This window comes from Erpetoichthys calabaricus, chromosome 3 (assembly GCF_900747795.2).
Source record: "Erpetoichthys calabaricus chromosome 3, fErpCal1.3, whole genome shotgun sequence".
NCBI lineage: Eukaryota > Metazoa > Chordata > Cladistia > Polypteriformes > Polypteridae > Erpetoichthys > Erpetoichthys calabaricus.
The window spans coordinates 265205420-265224822 of record NC_041396.2 but is presented as its reverse complement, the minus strand read 5'-3'; the positions used below and the strand labels follow the sequence as shown (position 1 = coordinate 265224822).

The window sequence follows — 19403 nt, the reverse complement described above, 5'->3', positions numbered from 1 at the left end:
ATAGATAGATCTTTATTTGCCCCTGGGGGGGAAATTTGGTGTTTAATGTTTAAAATTAGTTTGTATCTAGTGTTACTGTTTTTCTATTTTATTTCTTTTGTACCTTTTTTGAATATTTGTGAAGCATTTTGAACATGGTAAAAGCACTATAAAAATAAATGCATTATTATTATTATTATTATTATTATTATTGTTAATATTATTATTATACTTAACTTTAATAAAATGTTCCCTGTTGGACCTGTGGTCTGCACCTCTTTTTGATATTTTGTGTTCGAAGTAATTATTGGTGAATAACTTAAATTGAATTATACTTTTACATCCTGATGGTGGAGACCTGGCTTTGCATGCAGTGTATCCATTTACTAAACTAAACTAAATTCACTTATTCAGATTTAGATAGATAGATAGATAGATAGATAGATAGATAGATAGATAGATAGATAGATAGATAGATAGATAGATAGATAGATAGCACTGCACATGTCCCCACATGAACAATATATACTTTAAATATAGATATACCCAACGTAATCATCACCTGAACAAATCGCATTGGGTTTCGAGTCCTATTATATGGAGTATCTGTTTAGTATGGTCTGCCGCACTCTCCCTCAAACATGTCACGTCATGTGAGTCCTGATTTCAATTTTCCATGTTACATGATGTAATTTCATGGAAAGATACAGGAGACTGTAAGTGTTTGTTTCAGAGTGTTTGCAGACACCAGGCTAGCCGCTGATCTCAGTGAATCTACCAATCCAAGTGAAGATTTTGGAAATGCTTCTTTATGCTTCTTGTATATCAGAGCCCTATTCAGAGATCTTGGCTGACACCTCTGAGGCAACTGGCCATTTTGCTGCCCAAATGCAGCACTAACAGATGTCCTATCTGTGCATGAAAAGGTGCCAAGCTGAGCTGTGGTTGGAACCCAAGCTTCCAGTGAATGGCCAACTCCACACCCTAATTAGAGCATTGGCCGCCATTGTAAAAGCTGTGAGCACTCAGAGGGTACTTTAAACATAATAATACTGATTATGATTATAATAATAGATGGTAGCCATGCTGCGAGGAATTCTTTCTAATTACAGTCATCACAGCACTTCAACAAATGACTTAAACTTGGGGTGTGCATCCATTCACTATAAACCATAGAAGAGATTATCTGAGCAGCAGCTGATCTTTGGTGCTGTGAATCTAGGCACTACTCATTTCGCTTTACCGTTACACTCTACGAAATATATCACTCCTTCTATATTTATAATAAAAGCTTTATTATATGTCACTTGAAAACACAATAAATTCTAATAAAATCTATCTATCTGTCTGTCTGTCTGTCTGTCTGTCTGTCTGTCTGTCTGTCTGTCTGTCTGTCTGTCTGTCTATGTATGTCAGTAAATTAATTAATTTAAGAATTGGCTAGTTTCAGCATAATTTAAATTTGATTTATTTTTTTCTTCACAAATTGTGTTGTATTTTACTGTTATTCTTATTTTAATTTCCATAGAAATAATAGTTGTTGAGCTTTACTCATACACTTTTAGAACTGTTCATACAGTTTTTCATAAATATTTTGATACTCTATCATTTCATGTTTTTTTTTTGCATTTCTTCATTTAAACAATAATTTTCTTTCATGTACATTTTCATTTTTAAAAATTTAGACTTTTTAGAGTTTTTTTTTGTAATTGGCTTGGGTTTAGTACATTGGTTGAGTTAATGTAATAAAAATAACAACATCGAGAAGAATAACAATAAATTCATTTTTGAATCTAATGGCATCTGACACAAGACACAAACCAGCCCTGAAAAAGGCTCGCTCTCACACCCATAGAAAAGAGTATAATATATAGCATAAAAAGGAAAACCATGCAATGTATCACATAATGAATTATAATAACAATAATTAGATTAGTTTAGATTAATTTAATTAATCCCAAGGGAAATTCTGATTCATACAGCAGTGGAAACATAAGAAATAAAGATACAGGCTCACAGGACAAATAGTACATCCAATAAATAAATAAATAAAGTTAATGAGTACGTTGGGAGGAAGCATTGAATTGCTTGAGAGCAGTGGGCAGAACAGACCCCCAGAGGGGCTTCTTAACACACTGTGGTGGAATGAGCCAGTGGCTAAAAGTGCTCCAAGACAGCGCCTCCTGGAGGGGATTTTTCATGATGTCATGCCAAATTTGCCACCATCCTCTTTTCTGCAACTGCTTACAGTGTGTCCAGAGTTTTCTCTGTAATGGAGCAGGCTTTCCCGATTAGTTTGTTCAGGCATTGTGCTTCTTTTGTGCTCAGTTTTCATCCCCAGGAGACTACAGTGTAGAACACCACACTGGCTACTATGGACTGGTAGAACATTTCCAGAGGTTTGCTGCACACATCAAAAGACTTGAGTTTCATTAGCAAGTACAGTCTGCTCAGGCCCTTTTTTGTACGGTGCCACTGTGTTGTCAGACTAGTCAAGTTATTTCTTTCTGTAATCCTCCAAGGAACTTATAGCTCTGCACCATATCCATCTCCTCTCTCTAAATGGTGACTGCTCTCAGAGGCTTCGTGGAAGTCCACCAGCAGCTCTTGCTGCTTTTGAGCTGCAGGTTGTTCTCACTGCATCACAAGACAAATCCTCCATAATTTTCCTGTACTCTGTCTCATCTCTAGTATTAATGCAGCTTGTGATGGAGAAGTCATCTGAAAATTTCTGTAGGTGGCAATTCCTGCTATTGTGCCGAGGGTCTTTTGTGTAGAGGGAAAATAGGAAGGGAGACAGGACAGTTCTGTGAGGTGTTCCACTATTACACATTTCTGACACAAAGTCCCTCAGCCTCTCAAACTGCTTTCTGTTGGTCAGGTAGTCCATGATCCAGGAGATTGTGGGGGGTATCAAGATTCAAAGCCTTCAGCTTTTCCCCCAGTTGATGAGGGGAAAAAATCAAAGAACATGATCCTGACTGCTTTGTCCAAAGTGGGAGTAGGCTCTGTGGAGCATGTAGATTAGAGCATCCTCCACACGTATATGTGGCTGATAGGCAAACTGAAGAGGATCCAGATGTTGTGAAACTACTAATAATAAATAACTCAAGCATATAAAAGAATACTGTTTCTGAAGCAGATTATGTTAATGAGTGTAAAGTTTAATGAATGCACAGACCATTGTGATGTATTAAGTATTAATTGATCTTCATTGCTGCATACATAACTCTCATTTTTTATACATTTGGCTTCCTTGGGATTATTTTAGGTAAGGAGAGATGCCACTCAGCTGTCCTCTCCTGTTGCTATACATACTGTATGTACATATGTCTGTGCATAGATAATATAATCCAGTAACACGGCTACGCTGTTCCAAACACAAGTATCCTAATGTAGGTGGAATATCAGGTGGCTTTTGTTCAGACAATGTCTCTGTATTTCCCAGCTGTCCATCTCTTTATTTTCAAATTTAACTTTAAATAATGCCATTTGTAAGTCTGATCTCCATGTGACAAGATCAGCCCTCCATGCCTGAATGCAATATAAGAGGATGAGTGTGAGTGAGTATCCACCAGGTATGGCCTACAGTGGTACCACTTGTTCATAATAAGTTTAATTGGAGGCTTGTTTTTGGTTGTATTTGGACTCTATTATTACTTTGACTTCTTGTTTTTCTTTTTTTATATTGACACGTCCTTTGACTCTCTCTCATGTAGTCTTTAGCAGTTTTTTTTTATTTTCTAAACCACTTGAATTTTTCACTTTATAGATACGGCCTAGCGTGGCACACTTCCTGGGAACTCTCTGTGTGGAGTTTGCATGTTCTCCCCATGTCTCTGTGGGTTTCCTCCGGGTGCTCCGGTTTCCTCCCACAGTTCAAAGATATGCAGGTTAGGTGCATTGGCAATTCTAAATTGTCCCTAGTGTGTGCTAGGTGTGTGTGTGTGTGTGTGCATGTGTGTGTGTGTGTGCCCTGCGGTGGACTGGCTCCCTGCCCGGGGTTTGTTTCCTGCCTTGCACCCTGTATTGGCTGGGATTGGCTCCAGCAGACCCCCGTGACCCTGTAGTTAGGATATAGCGGGTTGGATAATGGATGGATGGATGGATGGATGGATGGATGGATGGATGGATGGATGGATGGATGGATGGATGGATGGATGGATATGGCCTAAAACTAACGCGTGGCTCCTTATATTGCAGGGCATACTGACACATGCACACTTTATGACTGTTGAGGTAGCGAGCATTGCAAGCGCATCAAAGAGGCAGAATGCCCTTCTGTAATAAACTAATATTTTTTGTGCAGATCTTAGACTTACTAAAATTAGGGAAAACAACGAGGCTGATTAAGCATTGAGTTCACTAAGACATACAAATAAGCCTGTAATTTAGAAGCCTGATAGCCCTGTGAGTCCCGTCATAGATGAGTAGTCATGAGTGACATCTGCTCACATTGGCCTGATGTCTTTTTTCAGGTTAATTTGTTTCCCCTTGCTTTTTTTTTCTTTATGTGTTACAGTGGCTAGCATTGCTCCTTCACTGTTCTGAGTTTAAATCTTTAAAGCTCTGCCTGATTATTGCTTGTGAAAAGTTTGCCTTTCCTCCAGTTTCCTTAACACATTTCCAAAGATTTGTAAGTTAAGGTAATAAGTGACTTTAAGTTAGCCCTTTGTGAGTGTGCCCTTCATCGGACTTGCACTGAATCCAGGAGGTGCTTGATGTTGCTATGATCAACTCTCACCTCCTGGACCCTGAATAATAATAATAATAATAATAATAATAATAATAATAATAATAATAATAATAATACATTTTATTTATATAGCACCTTTCCCATGCTCAAGGCACTTACAGAATAAATAAAGAACGGCAGAATATACAGTATATAGCATTGTACAAACCAGATAAATAAACAAGGAAGATTAAGACAGTAAATTTTGACAAGGGGAGACAAAAATAAAATTTATTTAAAACCTCCAGCAATTCCCTTTTAGTCACTTGCAACATACCCCTCTTTGAGATGTAATACACTTGTCCTAGCATTCCTGAACACCTTTCCTGTACTCATTTTTGTTACTCTGTCTAGAGCCTCTTGTGGTTTTTGCTGGATTTCTTTCTTGGTAGCAAATCATCTTCAACCCAGTCCCAATTTGAATTTTGGGAAAAACAAAAAGTCACAGAGAGTGAAATCTGGTATATACATGGGGTACAAAGCCAAGACCATACTGTACTTAGTCAAAAACTCTTTGACTGAAAGCGCACAGTGTGCAGGTGCGTTATCCCTGTGTAAAACTCATGTTTGCGTGCACGACTACTCCATAGACACCTCAGCAGTTCAAAGTAATGTCATGGATTAACAGTCTGTCCAGGAGGAACAAATTCTATATGTCAAGTCTGTCAATGTCAAAAAGCACAATCATCATTGTCTCTTCAAAATCCTCCATGATGGCTTGCAAAGCAAAATCACCAAAGTTACCTACATGACTGTAGAATAATTGCTAGAAATACATATTTAATCAAATCAGCACAAGGCCATTCGGTGGATTGATTAATCAGACATGTAGGCCTATACGGAACCTAAAGGCATATTCAGTAACTACACCCAGCTCCTGTGTTATTGCCCAATTCCAAGGATTTCTGAGTTCCCCTCTCGTAAATGAAGAGCTTGATAATAAATGAATGTGTTTTGTCTTTTGTGTTTGCCTTCTTTTTACCTATGTCTTCTTATTATCTACTAGCTGTGTACGCCTGTGCTGTATAGTCCCAGAAACTATTGAAATTGTCAGAAAAAAAAACTGAAATGTAGAGATGTCAGGTAATTGAAAGGAACTACTCTGGGCATCTCTCTCCTAGGGGGTTTCATTTTGCCGATGTGCTCGGATTGTTTGTGCATTAGCAGCTGGAGGAAAAGTAAAAGCGATACCGTTTTGTCGATGTTAGCGGCTAAGAGACTTTGTCTTTCTTCTGAGGTTTCGTTTTGCTGCGCTGCTGGCCTCACTTGTGTTATTAGTGGCTAAGCGAGTTTTCTGTTTCCTCGGAGGCAGAGCCCTTACCCCGACTCCACCTCTCACTTCCAGGCCGGACAGACACACACACTTCCATGTGTAAACATTTATATATAAAACACACTGTAATAACAAGAGACAAAGCAGCATGATGAGTTGAGGTACCACTCTGGTAAGCCCAATTAATCATCTGAAAGAAAATTAAAAAGAACAAGTGCAAGAGCCAGTCTTAGAAAGTTAATGCTTTAAGTTAAACTCATTTTAGCATTTCCTTACTTTGAATATAATATAATTTTCTTTCATAGTCATAGACAATGGTATAGCCTTTTACCCTCTGTAAGTTAATAAGAGATAGACCTTTCTTACTATAAGATACAGTGTGTTAACTGAGTCAGTTGTTGTGTTAGAATAGGCCCCAGTGCTAGCTGGGACTGAAAGACCCTATTTATAGCATAGAAATGGGGTAGCATACAGTTTTCTGACATTTTAGAAGTGATTTCATAACGTTTAGAAATGGTTCAAATATATAAGCAGACTAAAAGAAATGAAATAAGATTTATAAGCTTTAAACAGAACTTCTCTTAAACAAGAACTTTTCCTTTTTTTGCTATATCAATTTTCTCTTTTTGTGTGAAGTTTTTTACTTTGAATTTTTACTAAATTTTGTAAAATGAAGATATTTTCTCTGTGGAATCATTTCAACGTGTCAAGCCTTTTCTGAATCCCATTTGCAAAGTAGAGCTGCTGCACTCTGGTAATTTTAGGTAAATGCAGCTACAACAAGAAAATCTGAATGGCGTTTTATTTAAAATCGCCTCTGAGCAGATGCTCCTTCTCCCTCAGACGCAGGTTCAGAAGTGAACTGCTACTTCCATTAGATGGCTGGCTTATATAGAGGGGTTGTGGAAGGTGTGGGACTTCCTGGGCTGGAGAGGAAGTGGATTCAAGTGTCTTTTTCCTGATGTCTTTCGCTACATCATAAGGAAAAGGGAGAATGTGTTAGCAACAGGGCCCCCTCTCGGCTCAGAGTGGTATTGCAAGAACCCTGTAGATTCCCCCTGCTATATGTGTGTTTTACTTTTATCTCATATGTAATTTTGAATCTGAATAGGATTTTTATGGTTTATTGTTGTTTTTCCTAGCATAAGTAACATAAACCTTTGTTTTTCCATTTTTGTCAGTCTTTGGTCAGTCTTCCTCATTTGCATGGCTCTTATTTATATATTGTTTTTAATGCTGTGAATCTCCGCCTTTCTGTCATCTGCAGGTTTAATGATGAAAAAGGATATGTGCTGTACCCCCAGATTGGGGACCGCCTGGACCTGATCTGCCCAGCGTCACTGCCCCCTGGGCCACACTCAACGGAAGAATATGAGTATTACAAGCTCTACCTGGTGAGCACGAGGGAGCAGGCAGAACGCTGTGAGATTATTGGAGCCCCTAACCTTCTTCTGACCTGTGACAAGCCAACGAGCGACATGCGCTTCACTATCAAGTTCCAGGAGTACAGTCCAAATCTCTGGGGACACGAGTTCAAGACACAGCATGACTACTACATAATCAGTAAGGACTGTTTTCTTTTTTTTCTGAAAACAAGGATGAGGTTACGGGGCATGGAGTTACTTGCATTGGTGTTTGGGCTTTTGGTTAACAGCCAAAATGGAATGGAATGATGTGACGTCTGTGAAAAGATGTAAGATAGTAGGAGTTGGACATATGAAGTCCGTGAATGGGCAAATACAGTCTCGGCTTGTTTCAGCCTTGAAGTTTATTTGCTTTGATTGAAAAAGAAAGCTTAGCACTTGATGAAAGACTCCAGTAACTCTAAGACATGGAATGATACACCATATGTCCTGACCACCTGAGTATGCCCATAGGTGCATTGTGATTACATCTGTTTTCTACTGTGAATCTTCATTGATGTAGTGCAGCTTCTTCCATCTTTGAACAGGGCCTCATCCTTTATTAACATCCTTCTTCAGGTTAGGGTGTCATTAGCTCTGTTCCAGAGATGGATTTGACTGAAATGTATCACAGACCACTGAGTCCAAAATAAGAGGAGGTGTGTTATAAGTTTCCAGGTTGACTCTTTTGACAAGCCCACCATGGAACTCCATATAAAGTCATTTCATCATGTGTCCTTCATGGCCTGTGTCCCTGAAGTTGACAGCATTTAACTCCTAGTTGTTTAGAATAGACTATATGGCCTGGTGGGTGACCCTGTTTACTTTAGGGGGCATTGATAAGCTGTCAACAAACCGAAATGATCACAAAAGTAATAAAAGAAAATTAGTTTCTTTTAATAATGAAACAAGTAAACTGTAACAGCAAGCAGGAAAAAATATATATAAAATGAGGAAACATAAGAAAAACTAAGCCTTCAAGCCTTCCTACAAACCCTCAGATCATCTGACTGATCAGCATACCCACAACACCTTGCTCTTTCACAATGCATTTTTACCCTTCACCATCTCCATTCTTCTGCCCTTCCATCCATCCTTTTGTCTACTGAGCCCCCATTACCAGCTATCTAATCTCTAAGCCCCAAAGGGGCTTCTAGGCTTGGGTCCATAAACTTTTCTTGTTAATCCTTTGTAAGTACTTCTGGGTTAACCAGGTACATTTTAAAGACCTGTTGCTGCCCTTAGTGACATCAGGTCTTCCTGCAGTTTCCCCATACTTCAGGTTGTGAATTGGCCGTGCCAAACTGACTGCTCTTACCAATACTCTTGTGAGTTCCCGAGGAGCCTTAATAATATCAATAAATCGATTGTTGGGTTTCAATTTCTCCATGAAGTTCCAAACTCAATGGCTCATTTTATGACTGTATACATAATCTTATTCTAAAGAGACCAAGCTAGCTGAATCCCACAGGCCTCCATTTCAATGATGTCCTGTCTAAACCTGAATTTAGTCACCTTGTTTACTTCAGATTAGGCTGTTGACCCAGTGGGTGCCAAGGATGAGCTCATTTTCCAGCCGCAATGATTTTCTGGGATACATAAGCTCTTCAGAATGACACAAGGTGATTAATTTTAGGATACAAGATAGAGAATGCCACGGAATTGCAAGACTCTGGTGCTCTCCTGTTATCTACTGGAGCACACAAACAGATCTCAGTAAAACCCTGGGTCAGATGGAGGACCACTGAAATGGGTCTCAGATGTGCCGCTATTGGGTCACATAGTGTCTCCCGATCAACTCATGGTGAAAATTAAGCTTCCTGGACTTATCCATGTCACCTGCTGGGCCACATCACTTGTTGAAAATAAGGAGTTTTATAGCAGACAGAGGCGTTGAATCCTATTTTATTTTTTGTTTGATCCCTTGTCATGCTGAGCTATGCAGTTAAAGATAGGAGGCAGTGAGGAGTACACACTTGCTCCATCAGTCACGGTCTTATTTGTTCAGCATCGCCTTCTTACAGTAGTACGAGTTTGCAAAATTTATAAGCAATTTTGAATGCATTACTAATATTTGTGAATGCATTTCTCTGCTCCCAGGGGTTTAGTTTCCTGCCTATTTTTGTCACAAGAAATGTGGTGCATATGGGTTGTAAAAAGCAAAATCTGCAGCTCAGTTAATGGGGGCCTCACTTAAAGAACATTCTCCTCCTGGAAGTCTGTTTGCAGGAATTCTGAGATGTAGACTGGCTCAGTTAGACTAAATGGGAGGCACCCATGGCCACCAAAGTTCTATCATGTTAGCACTTCTATTGCTGTCAAATAGAAAAGACCATTTAGCTCAGTGATTGAACCAACAAAGCTCCAATTTCACACTGCAGCCATGAGAGTAGGCCATTCTGTGTCCCTTAGGTCTTCTTCTTCTTTTGGCTACTCCTGTTAGGGGTTGCCACAATGGATCATCTTTTTCCATATCTTCCTTTCTTCTGCATCTTGCTCTGTTAAAATAAACATGGCTAGAGATGCCAGAAGGTTGCAATGCCTTAACCATATATGTGTTGTAAGGCCTCTAGGACCTTTTCCATCTTTGTCAAGGGGAGTGCTAACCTTCTCTCCTTTCTATTCTGTGTCCTTCAGGTGAAACTGCATAAAGCAGTGAGTGACAGTTTTTAATCCCAGAGTGCTCTAATTTAAAACCAACCTCCCCATTTCAATTCTAGAGGTCCACAGTTCACACCAGCCACCCCCCACCTACCCTCCCAACCACGTCGTCGGACCTTCGGGGATTCACTCAGAGTAGGTTGTGTTGTCTAATGACCAATGGAATGACTCCCAGTTTATCCACATGGCTTATGGATGTTGGTCATTCCAAATCCTTTTGTTTTACAGCATTTCATTCAGTAATCCAGCATATAAACTGGGAATGATTACATTAATCTAATTTTTCCCTGATGTAAGATGCTTCTTTTAATGAATTATCTGGCTTGGGTTCAGACCAAGTGTGTCTGTCTGTATATTCTCTTTGTTCTGCGTTCTGCACAAATTTGGTGAGGTTCTGAGCAAAAGTTGTTTGTCTTCTATCATTGGCTTTGCCTGCTTGTAAACTTGAAGTGGCTTCACAACATTGAACCTTAGAAACTGCTCAAGCAGAATTCTACCAATTTTGGCTTCCAACCCAGGATAGCTAGTCAGGAAAACATTTTATTGTATGCTCAATTTTTTTATTAATCATGCTCGTCCATCAATTTTAATCATTCCTGTTTATTTGGTCATTTTTGTTTGGCCATTCCAATTTTGTCCATCCCGGGTTGGAGCGAGCCCTTGATAATGTGTCAGTCCCTTGTACATCTCATTCAGGCTCACACCGAGACAGTTTAGAAAATTTGATCATTCTTACCTGAACCTCTTTGGGATTTAGAAAGAAAGAAAGTGGAGTACCTGGAGAGAAAAATGATATCACCAGGAGAAGAATGTGCAATTTCTACACAATGTCCAGGAAATGAAACTGGGTCATTGAAGCTGTTAGGCATTCTGAAAATTGGATTAAGCAATTTTAGAAAACGTAAGAGGACTTGAGAAAATGGGGCACACATTTCACTGGTGATTGGCTAGGTTCTTCTGCCACAGTATGACATTAAATCTCTGAATTTAGCTAGCTACCCATTGGCCCCTGTCTGCAGAAAAAGCAGAAACATATTATAACATTCTCAAGGCCACTTGATCCCGTTCAGGTATACAACTGTTGAAGTCTATCCTGGAAGCATTGCTCACGAGGCAGGAACCAGTTATAAGAACATAAGAAGAGGAGACCATTCAGTCCAACATCTCGTTTGTTTAGCTAATAGCTAAGCTGTCCCAATGTCTCACCAAGATACCATTTAAAGATTTCTGCTTCAACTGCATGTCTCGGTGGTTTTCTCCGGATTCCCACAACTCTTTAAATAAAGAAGTGCTTCCTGGCTACAGTCCTAAATGCACATCCACATAATTTGCACTGGTGTCCTTGAGTATGTGATTTACTCTTAAGATGAAAGAAATCTATTGGATCTACTTTATCAATGTCTTTGAGGACTTTGAAGACCTGGATGAGGTCCCCATACCGTCTTCTCTACTTGAGACTGCGTCTGTCTCAGCAGGATATATCCTTAATACCTGGGATGCATCTTGTTGCTCTCCTCTGGATAACTTCAACTGCTGCCCATTAATTGCAGTTAACTAACACAGACTTACAGTATATATTTGTGAGTTGATTCAAAAGAATTCTTAGATGCGCTCCTAGCACTTCTAGTGCTCCACTTTTGAGTCATAGTAGCTTATGAGGTGCGTTCCTGAATGCTATTAAATTCACAAAGATGATATTTTAGTGGATGAAATTATGATATCTGTGCATCTTCCTCACATCTCCAGGAGACTATGGTTGAATCTCGACCTGATCAGAGTCCTTCTGTATTTTATTTTTTTTTGCATTCTGGTGATCTCCAGCATCTCTGGTTTCCATCCATGCACCAAATATGTGCAGAATACAATATGAGGGAGTGTGGGTGCTGTGAATTGGCATCCGAAGCAGAGCTGATTCCAACTGGTTTACCTCGGCACTGAAATAAGTCTAGCAGGCTTCAAACTGGATGGCATTGTTGTGGTTGACTATATTGCTGCAATTGTGTGATAAAAACTAAAATTAATTTAAAAGTGGAAGATATTTTGATCTTCAAAAGTGTTCAGAGCTGGAAATGACTGTCATAGTCCTTATGTGCATGAGAATGTAGCATTAATGTACTGTATGTGTGTAAGCAGTGCAGGTGAAAAACACCACAGTGATTATCACCAGAAAAGGAGCTATATGAAGCAGTATTTGACTTTTTATTCAATATAAAACAAAAACATTGCTATAAAAAATCTTTTTTTACGTAATCCATTCATTTTTTATGGTGTTTGTTTTTACTTTGCAAAATCTATATCAAGGAATGAGTGAGTATGTGAGTACTTGGTGAGTGGCTTGCAGAACTAGAGCTGTCTTCTGTGTTGAGTTCTCCACCTCAGCCAACCTCCTCTGGGTAATGCAGTGCTGTTATGCAGTCATTCCCCAGATATAAAATTTAATGCCATCCCTAGGGAGAGTGCCAGCCTAAAATCCTCCACTTCTGCACATCAGACATGTCAACGTCACCTTTCATGACAAGAATCCTGAAGGGAATCTGTCATTGACGGTAAGTCAGACAGTTGAAAAAGTGAATCAGAGCCTTTTTTAAATTTTTTTTTTCTTTTGGGAAAATGGCAGTTTTGGTCTTTCCTCCTTCGGGAGATGAGATATGACAGAGCCCTCATTGGTAGACCCGAATAAGTACACCATAGTGGTGTAAATGGGATAGTTCTTAAAGCACTGAGAAGAAACCAGTGATGCCTTTGTCTTTTGTAGCTGTTTTCCCTGTCCACTCTCCACTCTGGTCTTCACTTGAGCTCATGTCCAGAGTCCAGTGTAACAGGTCACCTGTCAACACTCCTTCCATATTTGTTTGGTTTTACCCTTGCTGACTTTCTTATTTCTTTATTCTGCCTTTGTGCTTACCACAGAGATCACATTAACAACGTGCCACATGTCTCATATTTGAGTTGGGTGCCTCAGAGTATTTTCACAGACTCCTCCAATGGTGAGTGAAGTGAGCTGTGACGGGATGTTCCATCCTGTGTCCCATGTATGGTCCTTCACTGCGCCCACTGTTCTTCCTCTTCCCTCTGCTGGATGATTTTACTCGACAACAAACTTTTCCAAAAATTTTGCTTCCTGAAAAAGTTTGGGTTTTTATGATAGATGGCTTCAAGCTGAATACAAACATAGTTTCAGATTGACTTTGTCACAGAGATCAGAGAAACATGAAATTCACTTTAATCACCTCTTAATGATGCTGACACATTGCATTAGTTCAGCTGAGCTAAAATGTTTTTCTTCTGATTTTGTACTCAGTGTCTGATGCTTCTCATTGTTAGGTTATATAGTATGATGTGTGGAGTACAAGTCCAAGAAGGTTATGTTTAACCTTTATAACACACTGGTGAGCCCTCATCCGGAGTACTGTGTGCAGTTTTGGTCTCTGGGTTACAAAAAAAGACATAGCAGCACTAGAAAAGGTCCAGAGAAGAGCGACAAGGTTGATTCCAGGGCTACAGAGGATGAGTTATGAGGAAAGATTAAAAGAGCTGAGCCTATACAGTGTTTAAAATTATGAAGGGAACTAGTACGGTGTATTGAGACTGTTATTTTAAAAAGAATTCATCAAGAACACAGGGACACAGTTGGAAACTTGTTAAGGGTAAATTTACACACAAACATTAGGAGGTTTTTCTTCACACAAAGAATCACAGACACATGGAATAAGTGAGCAAATAGCGTGGTAGACAGCAGGATTTTGGGGACTTTCAAAACTCAACCTGATGCTATTTTGGAAGAATTAAGAGCTGAATGGCCTGTTCTCGTCTAGGTTGTTCTAATGTTCTAATTTCCCTCTTCAACAATAGTAGCATTGATGGATTCTGCTTGCCCTTAACACCATTTTTCCATCATTAAATTTCCCGGTGAAGACTTTCACCATGTTTGTCACTGACTGCATCAAGATTAGCAAGTTCAAGTGTGAATGCAGACAGTAAATATTTAGTGCCATGCTGCACTTCAGGGTTTTGTATGCCTGAAGCATGTTGTAAAGTAACTGGATGAAGTTTGGTGCTTTGTACTTGTCAAGTAACAGCATTCTTGAATGCCTTCTGTTGTGATGTGAGATTTTGCATATAACTTGATAAATATTTTGTATGTCTTTATTTGTAATTTAGGCAAAGCAATGTAATTTAGTGTTAGTAGAGAGGCATTCGTGTTTGTCCCCCCTTTACGACTGAGTCTTTTTGAATTTTACGACAGAGTTGGGGGTGTATGCTTTAAACCAGTTTGGCGAGTATTTCTCTGCTAAAGTCTTTCAACCCCCGCAAGGAAACTTTAGCTCAACAAATGGTTTTGGGGGATGGCAGGTATTAAGCTGTTCTATTTCTCCAGTCGTCTGAGGTATGCTTGTTTGGAATTGGCTTGTCTCAGAGGCCTTTAAGTACTATGATGCCCTATTGGCTCTAGGGGTTGGACAGAACATCTTTAAATTTACTTGCTTAACCTCACACTGTCTCTTGCTCTCTTACTAACCAACATATGATGAAGAAGTATCTCTTTTACCAAACTGATGAAGACCATCACACCATGAACTGAAAGAACAACACAGCTTAGCAGCTATATTGGAACAGGCATACAGCTTGTTCTGAAGAAAGCTGAGCACCAATGATGCCTTAACTAGAGACATTTTAAATAACTACAAGTCTGTGTGCCGCCTGAAACTAAACATCACCATTTAATCAGGTTGTACAGTTGCCAATATTCAAATGTACTTTGCATATTGTTTTTATTTATGATTATTATCAATAATACATTATTTTATGTGTAACTTAACTCCTGCTTGTCTTTTTACTATACCTAATTGCCTGAGTTTATAGACATAGAAGGGAAGGTGGGGAAAAGTTATATACTATAATACCTTATAAACAGTGGTAAGTCTGTGAGATTAGGCATTCTGACAAAGGCTACATATTAATAATACAATAGGGGAACATAGAGCAATATATTACTCTACCAAGACAAAACATCTTCCATTGTGATTTCCTCCGGCTCCACTAGCATACCTTCGAACTGCTTGTCATTAATGACGCGTCTAATTTGTGGACCAACAAAAATGCCTTTCTTGGTGATATCTGTAATTTGTGAAAACGTCTGCATCAAACATCTTAATCCATCATCTTCCCTGTTCATTGCTTTAACATTTTTCACCAGTCCAAGTTTCATTTGAAGAGATGGCAAAAATATTTTTTTTTGGGGCAGCAGGAGAATTATGTGCCCCACTTTTCTTCCCTGGAATCAAATGCTTTTGGAGTGGCCAGATCTTTTTTATGTAATGAGACTTTTCACCACAGCCATCCCATTTACAAATGACTCAACAATACTTGGCATATCTGAGCTGTATTCCTAGTAGCAGTGCCACTACTTTTAAATCAGCACAAATGTTCCAGCTGTAGTTGTTGTACTGTATGTGTATTCTTATAATATGAGGGGATATCATTAAAAAAGGTAACTGCAATAAAGTGATACTTGATAGGAAAATTGTTTTTTATGATCAGCAGGCCTGAACCTATTAGTTACACACAGAAGCGTTCAGGAATCAATCAATCAGTCAATAATCCATTTACCCAAGAGACTGATGCATTAAACTATTAATGTATTTTATATGGTGTCTTTATTTTATACCAGCGTTACAAAGGAAAATTACATTGTAATAAGTGTTCAAATACATTGAGTACCAATGCATGCAGCACTGATAGACACTCAAAGATGTAAAGATGGGTTTATGGCAAATATAACAGATAAAGAATCAGAACAGGTCATACTAACAGTTACAGCTGGAGCTTTAGCTGTTATCAGTCCATGTGTGTGTGGTAGTGACACTGTAATTCAGACTATGGACACTTGTCAGTAAAGCATCAGCCCCTACAGAGTCTGGAGGTAACTAATTGCAATCAGCCAACAGCGATGATTCATAAAATAACTACACTCAGAGCTGTCAACCTTGGGTTGCTGGTCCACATCTCTCAGAAGTATTCATTCCAACCAGTGTATTAATGAGGAGTCGATCTAGACCTGTAGGCCTAGACCCACGCTTGCTTTCCTTGTTTCTCCATTGACGGTGTTCAGCATGGCAAGCAGCCATTCTGAGTCTGCTCGGCATGTCTGTGGTTTGTCCTCTATAATTCAGGGCGGTATTAGATCTGGCTCTCGGACGTCTTACAGGTTGGGGCCACTCTTTAGCTTATTCCTTCCCAGAGGTCTTGAGATTTATCAGTGAGCCTGCAGGCCTGAATAATTGATTGACTGTGAAGTGGGATCGATGTGGCCCTCTCTGTGGCTGCGTTCAGTCAATACAGCGATTGCCAAGGGCGCACCACGTCTGTGTGTTACAGGAAAATTGCTTCCAGGGTTGAGAGAAAGTAAATAAATAATAAAATAAACAAAAACCTTTGCTTTGTGGTCCTCCAGGACTGTTTACAGGCCACATCTGACATATTTCACCATGTCAAGCAGAGAAGAAAAAGAGCAAAGAGGAGCACAATAGCCTCAGACAGACAGGGCTAAGCCAATCAGATAGATGACTGTGGCTTCTTGATAAGGAGGCAGATGTGTCATTTGGAAGCCCTGAAAATATGAACTTGCCGTGAATTGTCTTCTTCGCGCTTTTGGTCGGTTCCTACTTTGCAACCTTAACTGGCTGGGATAGTCCCTGGGACTGAATTGGGGTTTACACAATGGACATCTGCTATGTAATACAAGAACTAAGGTTCATATCCTGGCCAGGCACCCTCAGTGTGAAGTCTGCATGATTTAGGCTTCCTCTGGAGAGTCGTAGTGCCTTTTTTTATCCCAACGGCGCGTGTGTTAGTTACATCAGCATCTGTGTGGGAGTTGGGAGTGTACACTGTGATGACCTGACATTCCGTTTAAAAGTTTCTTGTGTTCTGTGTTGTTGAAACAGGCTTTTACTACCCCAGGCTAAGTGATGAAAGAAATGGACAAGGGCTCTGAATCCCAACTCGGCCATCATCCTTGTTGAGCTCTGCATATTTTCTCAGTTCATCTAGCTTTATAAGAGCACTCTGACTTCTTTCCTATATTTTGAAGACATTTATGATGAAGTCTCTCTAAGTGTGCCCTGTAATGGATGGCCCTAGTTCTGAATAGGGTCTGGCTTCTTGTGACCCTGTAATGGAGGCTTGAATTTGCACAGTGGATGCTTGGCTTTACTTTCCGGACAGTTTTCCAGAATGTACATGTTCCCAAGTGTTCCTGTAGTTCAAGTTCTGGTACATCTGTGTGCAGGCAGGAGATGTATGTTAGGTTATATCTGGGGACCCTAATTAGTTCTGATGTGGACATGTACAGTTTATGTCATAGCATCTGGCAATTAGATGCCTGCCTTGCACCCAGTGCTGCTGGGTTATGCTTCACCTTCCCAGGTTCCTGACTTCAAAATAGGGAGCTGATATGGACAAGCGGGTTTAAAAATGGCTATAGTGCGTCTCCTATTACCGCTTCTGTTGTAGTAAAATAGAATAAAAGCTTTTCCATGGGACAGGGATTCAATTAAATAAATAAATTTAAAAGGGTGGTGATCAGCATATACAATCAACCAGCAATAAAATCTAAATGTGAGCATTTTACAGACATGGAAGCTGACAGGTAAGCATGTGATTTAATATTTTTATCTGTGTGACTGCCTTGTGAGTGACGTTTGATTTTTCTTTTTTTTTTTTAGTAAACAAGGCTTAATAAGGTGTACTTGACATTTTTAAAGATAAAACGGCAATAACAAAGGTGTTGTACATTTTTTATAATGGCACAAGCATTTTCTGCAGTTATCTGTGGGAACCAAAACGAAAAAGCAGAAAAAATGATCACTGTTGCTCTTAAACTGCTCCCTTTATGATTTATTATTGTGTGCCCGATAGGTCTTAGTTGCAGCCCCGGTTGTAGTTAAAAAGGGTTACATACTGTATAGTGTAAAGTGAAAGGCACTATAAGACACCCACAATTCAAACCAAGATCCCCTTTCCATTCTGCAATGTGCTAATTTTCCAGCCTAATATGTTTTCTCCCTATAGCCATAGAGACCATTCACATTTTTATTTTCTAATCTAAACAAATTAAGAATTCAAAAGCTCCACTCATTTGGTAGTTTTCCACCTGGCAGGTGACAGAGTTTGCAGGGAGTCAACAGTAGGGTTTGACAGCCTATTGCCTGAGCCACTATACTACCAATGAAACACATTTTTATTATGTACAGAGCCACCATGCAACAATGTGAAGCATTTTACAGGGCAAATAAAGTTAAAATGCAAGATCAGATGCAAAAAGGTGCGATTGAAATGAGGCAACACCGCAAATCCACAAAAGTCACAATAGGCAGAGACACAGAGAGCAAACAGCAAGTATGAAAAGAGGCTAAAACAAGGCGCTACACCACACTCACTATCACAGTTTGAGTTCTGTCACAAATAATGACAAGTGTCCACAAACAAAAATAAAATGGATCTCTCTAACCTCTGTCTGCAGCTGGCTATACACAGGAGTCCTCTTGCACCTTCTGTACACTTTCACTGAGCAAATGATTAGGACTAATACTGGGTAAGGCCTCATTTGGCTCTCAACACAGCCCCAGTTCTTCATGCCCTGGGTTTCATAAGATGTTGGAAGCATTCCTTTGAGATTCTGGTCCATATCGACATGATAACAGCACACAGTTTCTGCAGATTTGTCAGTTGCACATTCATACAGCAAATCTCCTGTCCTGCCACATGCCAAAGGTGTTCTGCTAGATTCAGATCTGATGACTGGAAAGGCCACTGAAGGACACTGAAATCATGTTCAGGAAACCAGTCTGAGATGACATTTGCTTTGGGTAAATTGTGGCCATGAAGGGATCCATATGGCCAGCAACAATACATTAATGGGCCATGGCATTTAAGTGATGAGTGATTGGTATTAACAGGCCCAAAGTATGCCAAGAAAACGTTCCCAACACCATTATACCACCAGTCTGGACTATTGTCAAGAGGCAGATTGGGTGCATGGATGAATGCTGTTAGTGACAAATTCTGACCCAACTATCTGTGTGCCTTAGCAAAAATTGAGATTCAACAGACCAGGTTACATTTTTCCAGTTTATACCTGTCCATTTTTGGTGAACCTGTGCCCACTGCAGCCTCAGCCTCCTGTTGTTGGATGACAGGAGTGGGACCTCATGTGGTCTTCTGCTGTCGTAGCCTTCAAGGTTTAATGTGCTGTGCATTCTGAGATGCTTTTCATCCCACCACAGTTGAACCTGTCTGGCCATTCTACTCTGACCTCTGTTATCAGTAAGGTATTTTCGCCCACAGAACT

At 39.7% G+C, this 19403-nt stretch overlaps 1 protein-coding gene and 1 pseudogene across 2 annotated transcripts in view; one reads left to right on the top strand and one right to left on the bottom strand.

Annotated features, from left to right (window-relative positions):
* The window catches only part of efnb3b (ephrin-B3b), a 401429-nt gene that overhangs the window by 179198 nt on the left and 202828 nt on the right, over positions 1-19403 (top strand). For both annotated transcript variants that reach the window (XM_028798188.2, XM_028798186.2), the window contains exon 2: positions 7255-7550. In XM_028798188.2, the coding sequence (XP_028654021.1) occupies positions 7255-7550 (296 nt within the window). The remainder of the gene's footprint in view (positions 1-7254; positions 7551-19403) is intronic.
* Positions 9895-10015, bottom strand: LOC114649762 (uncharacterized; annotated as a pseudogene).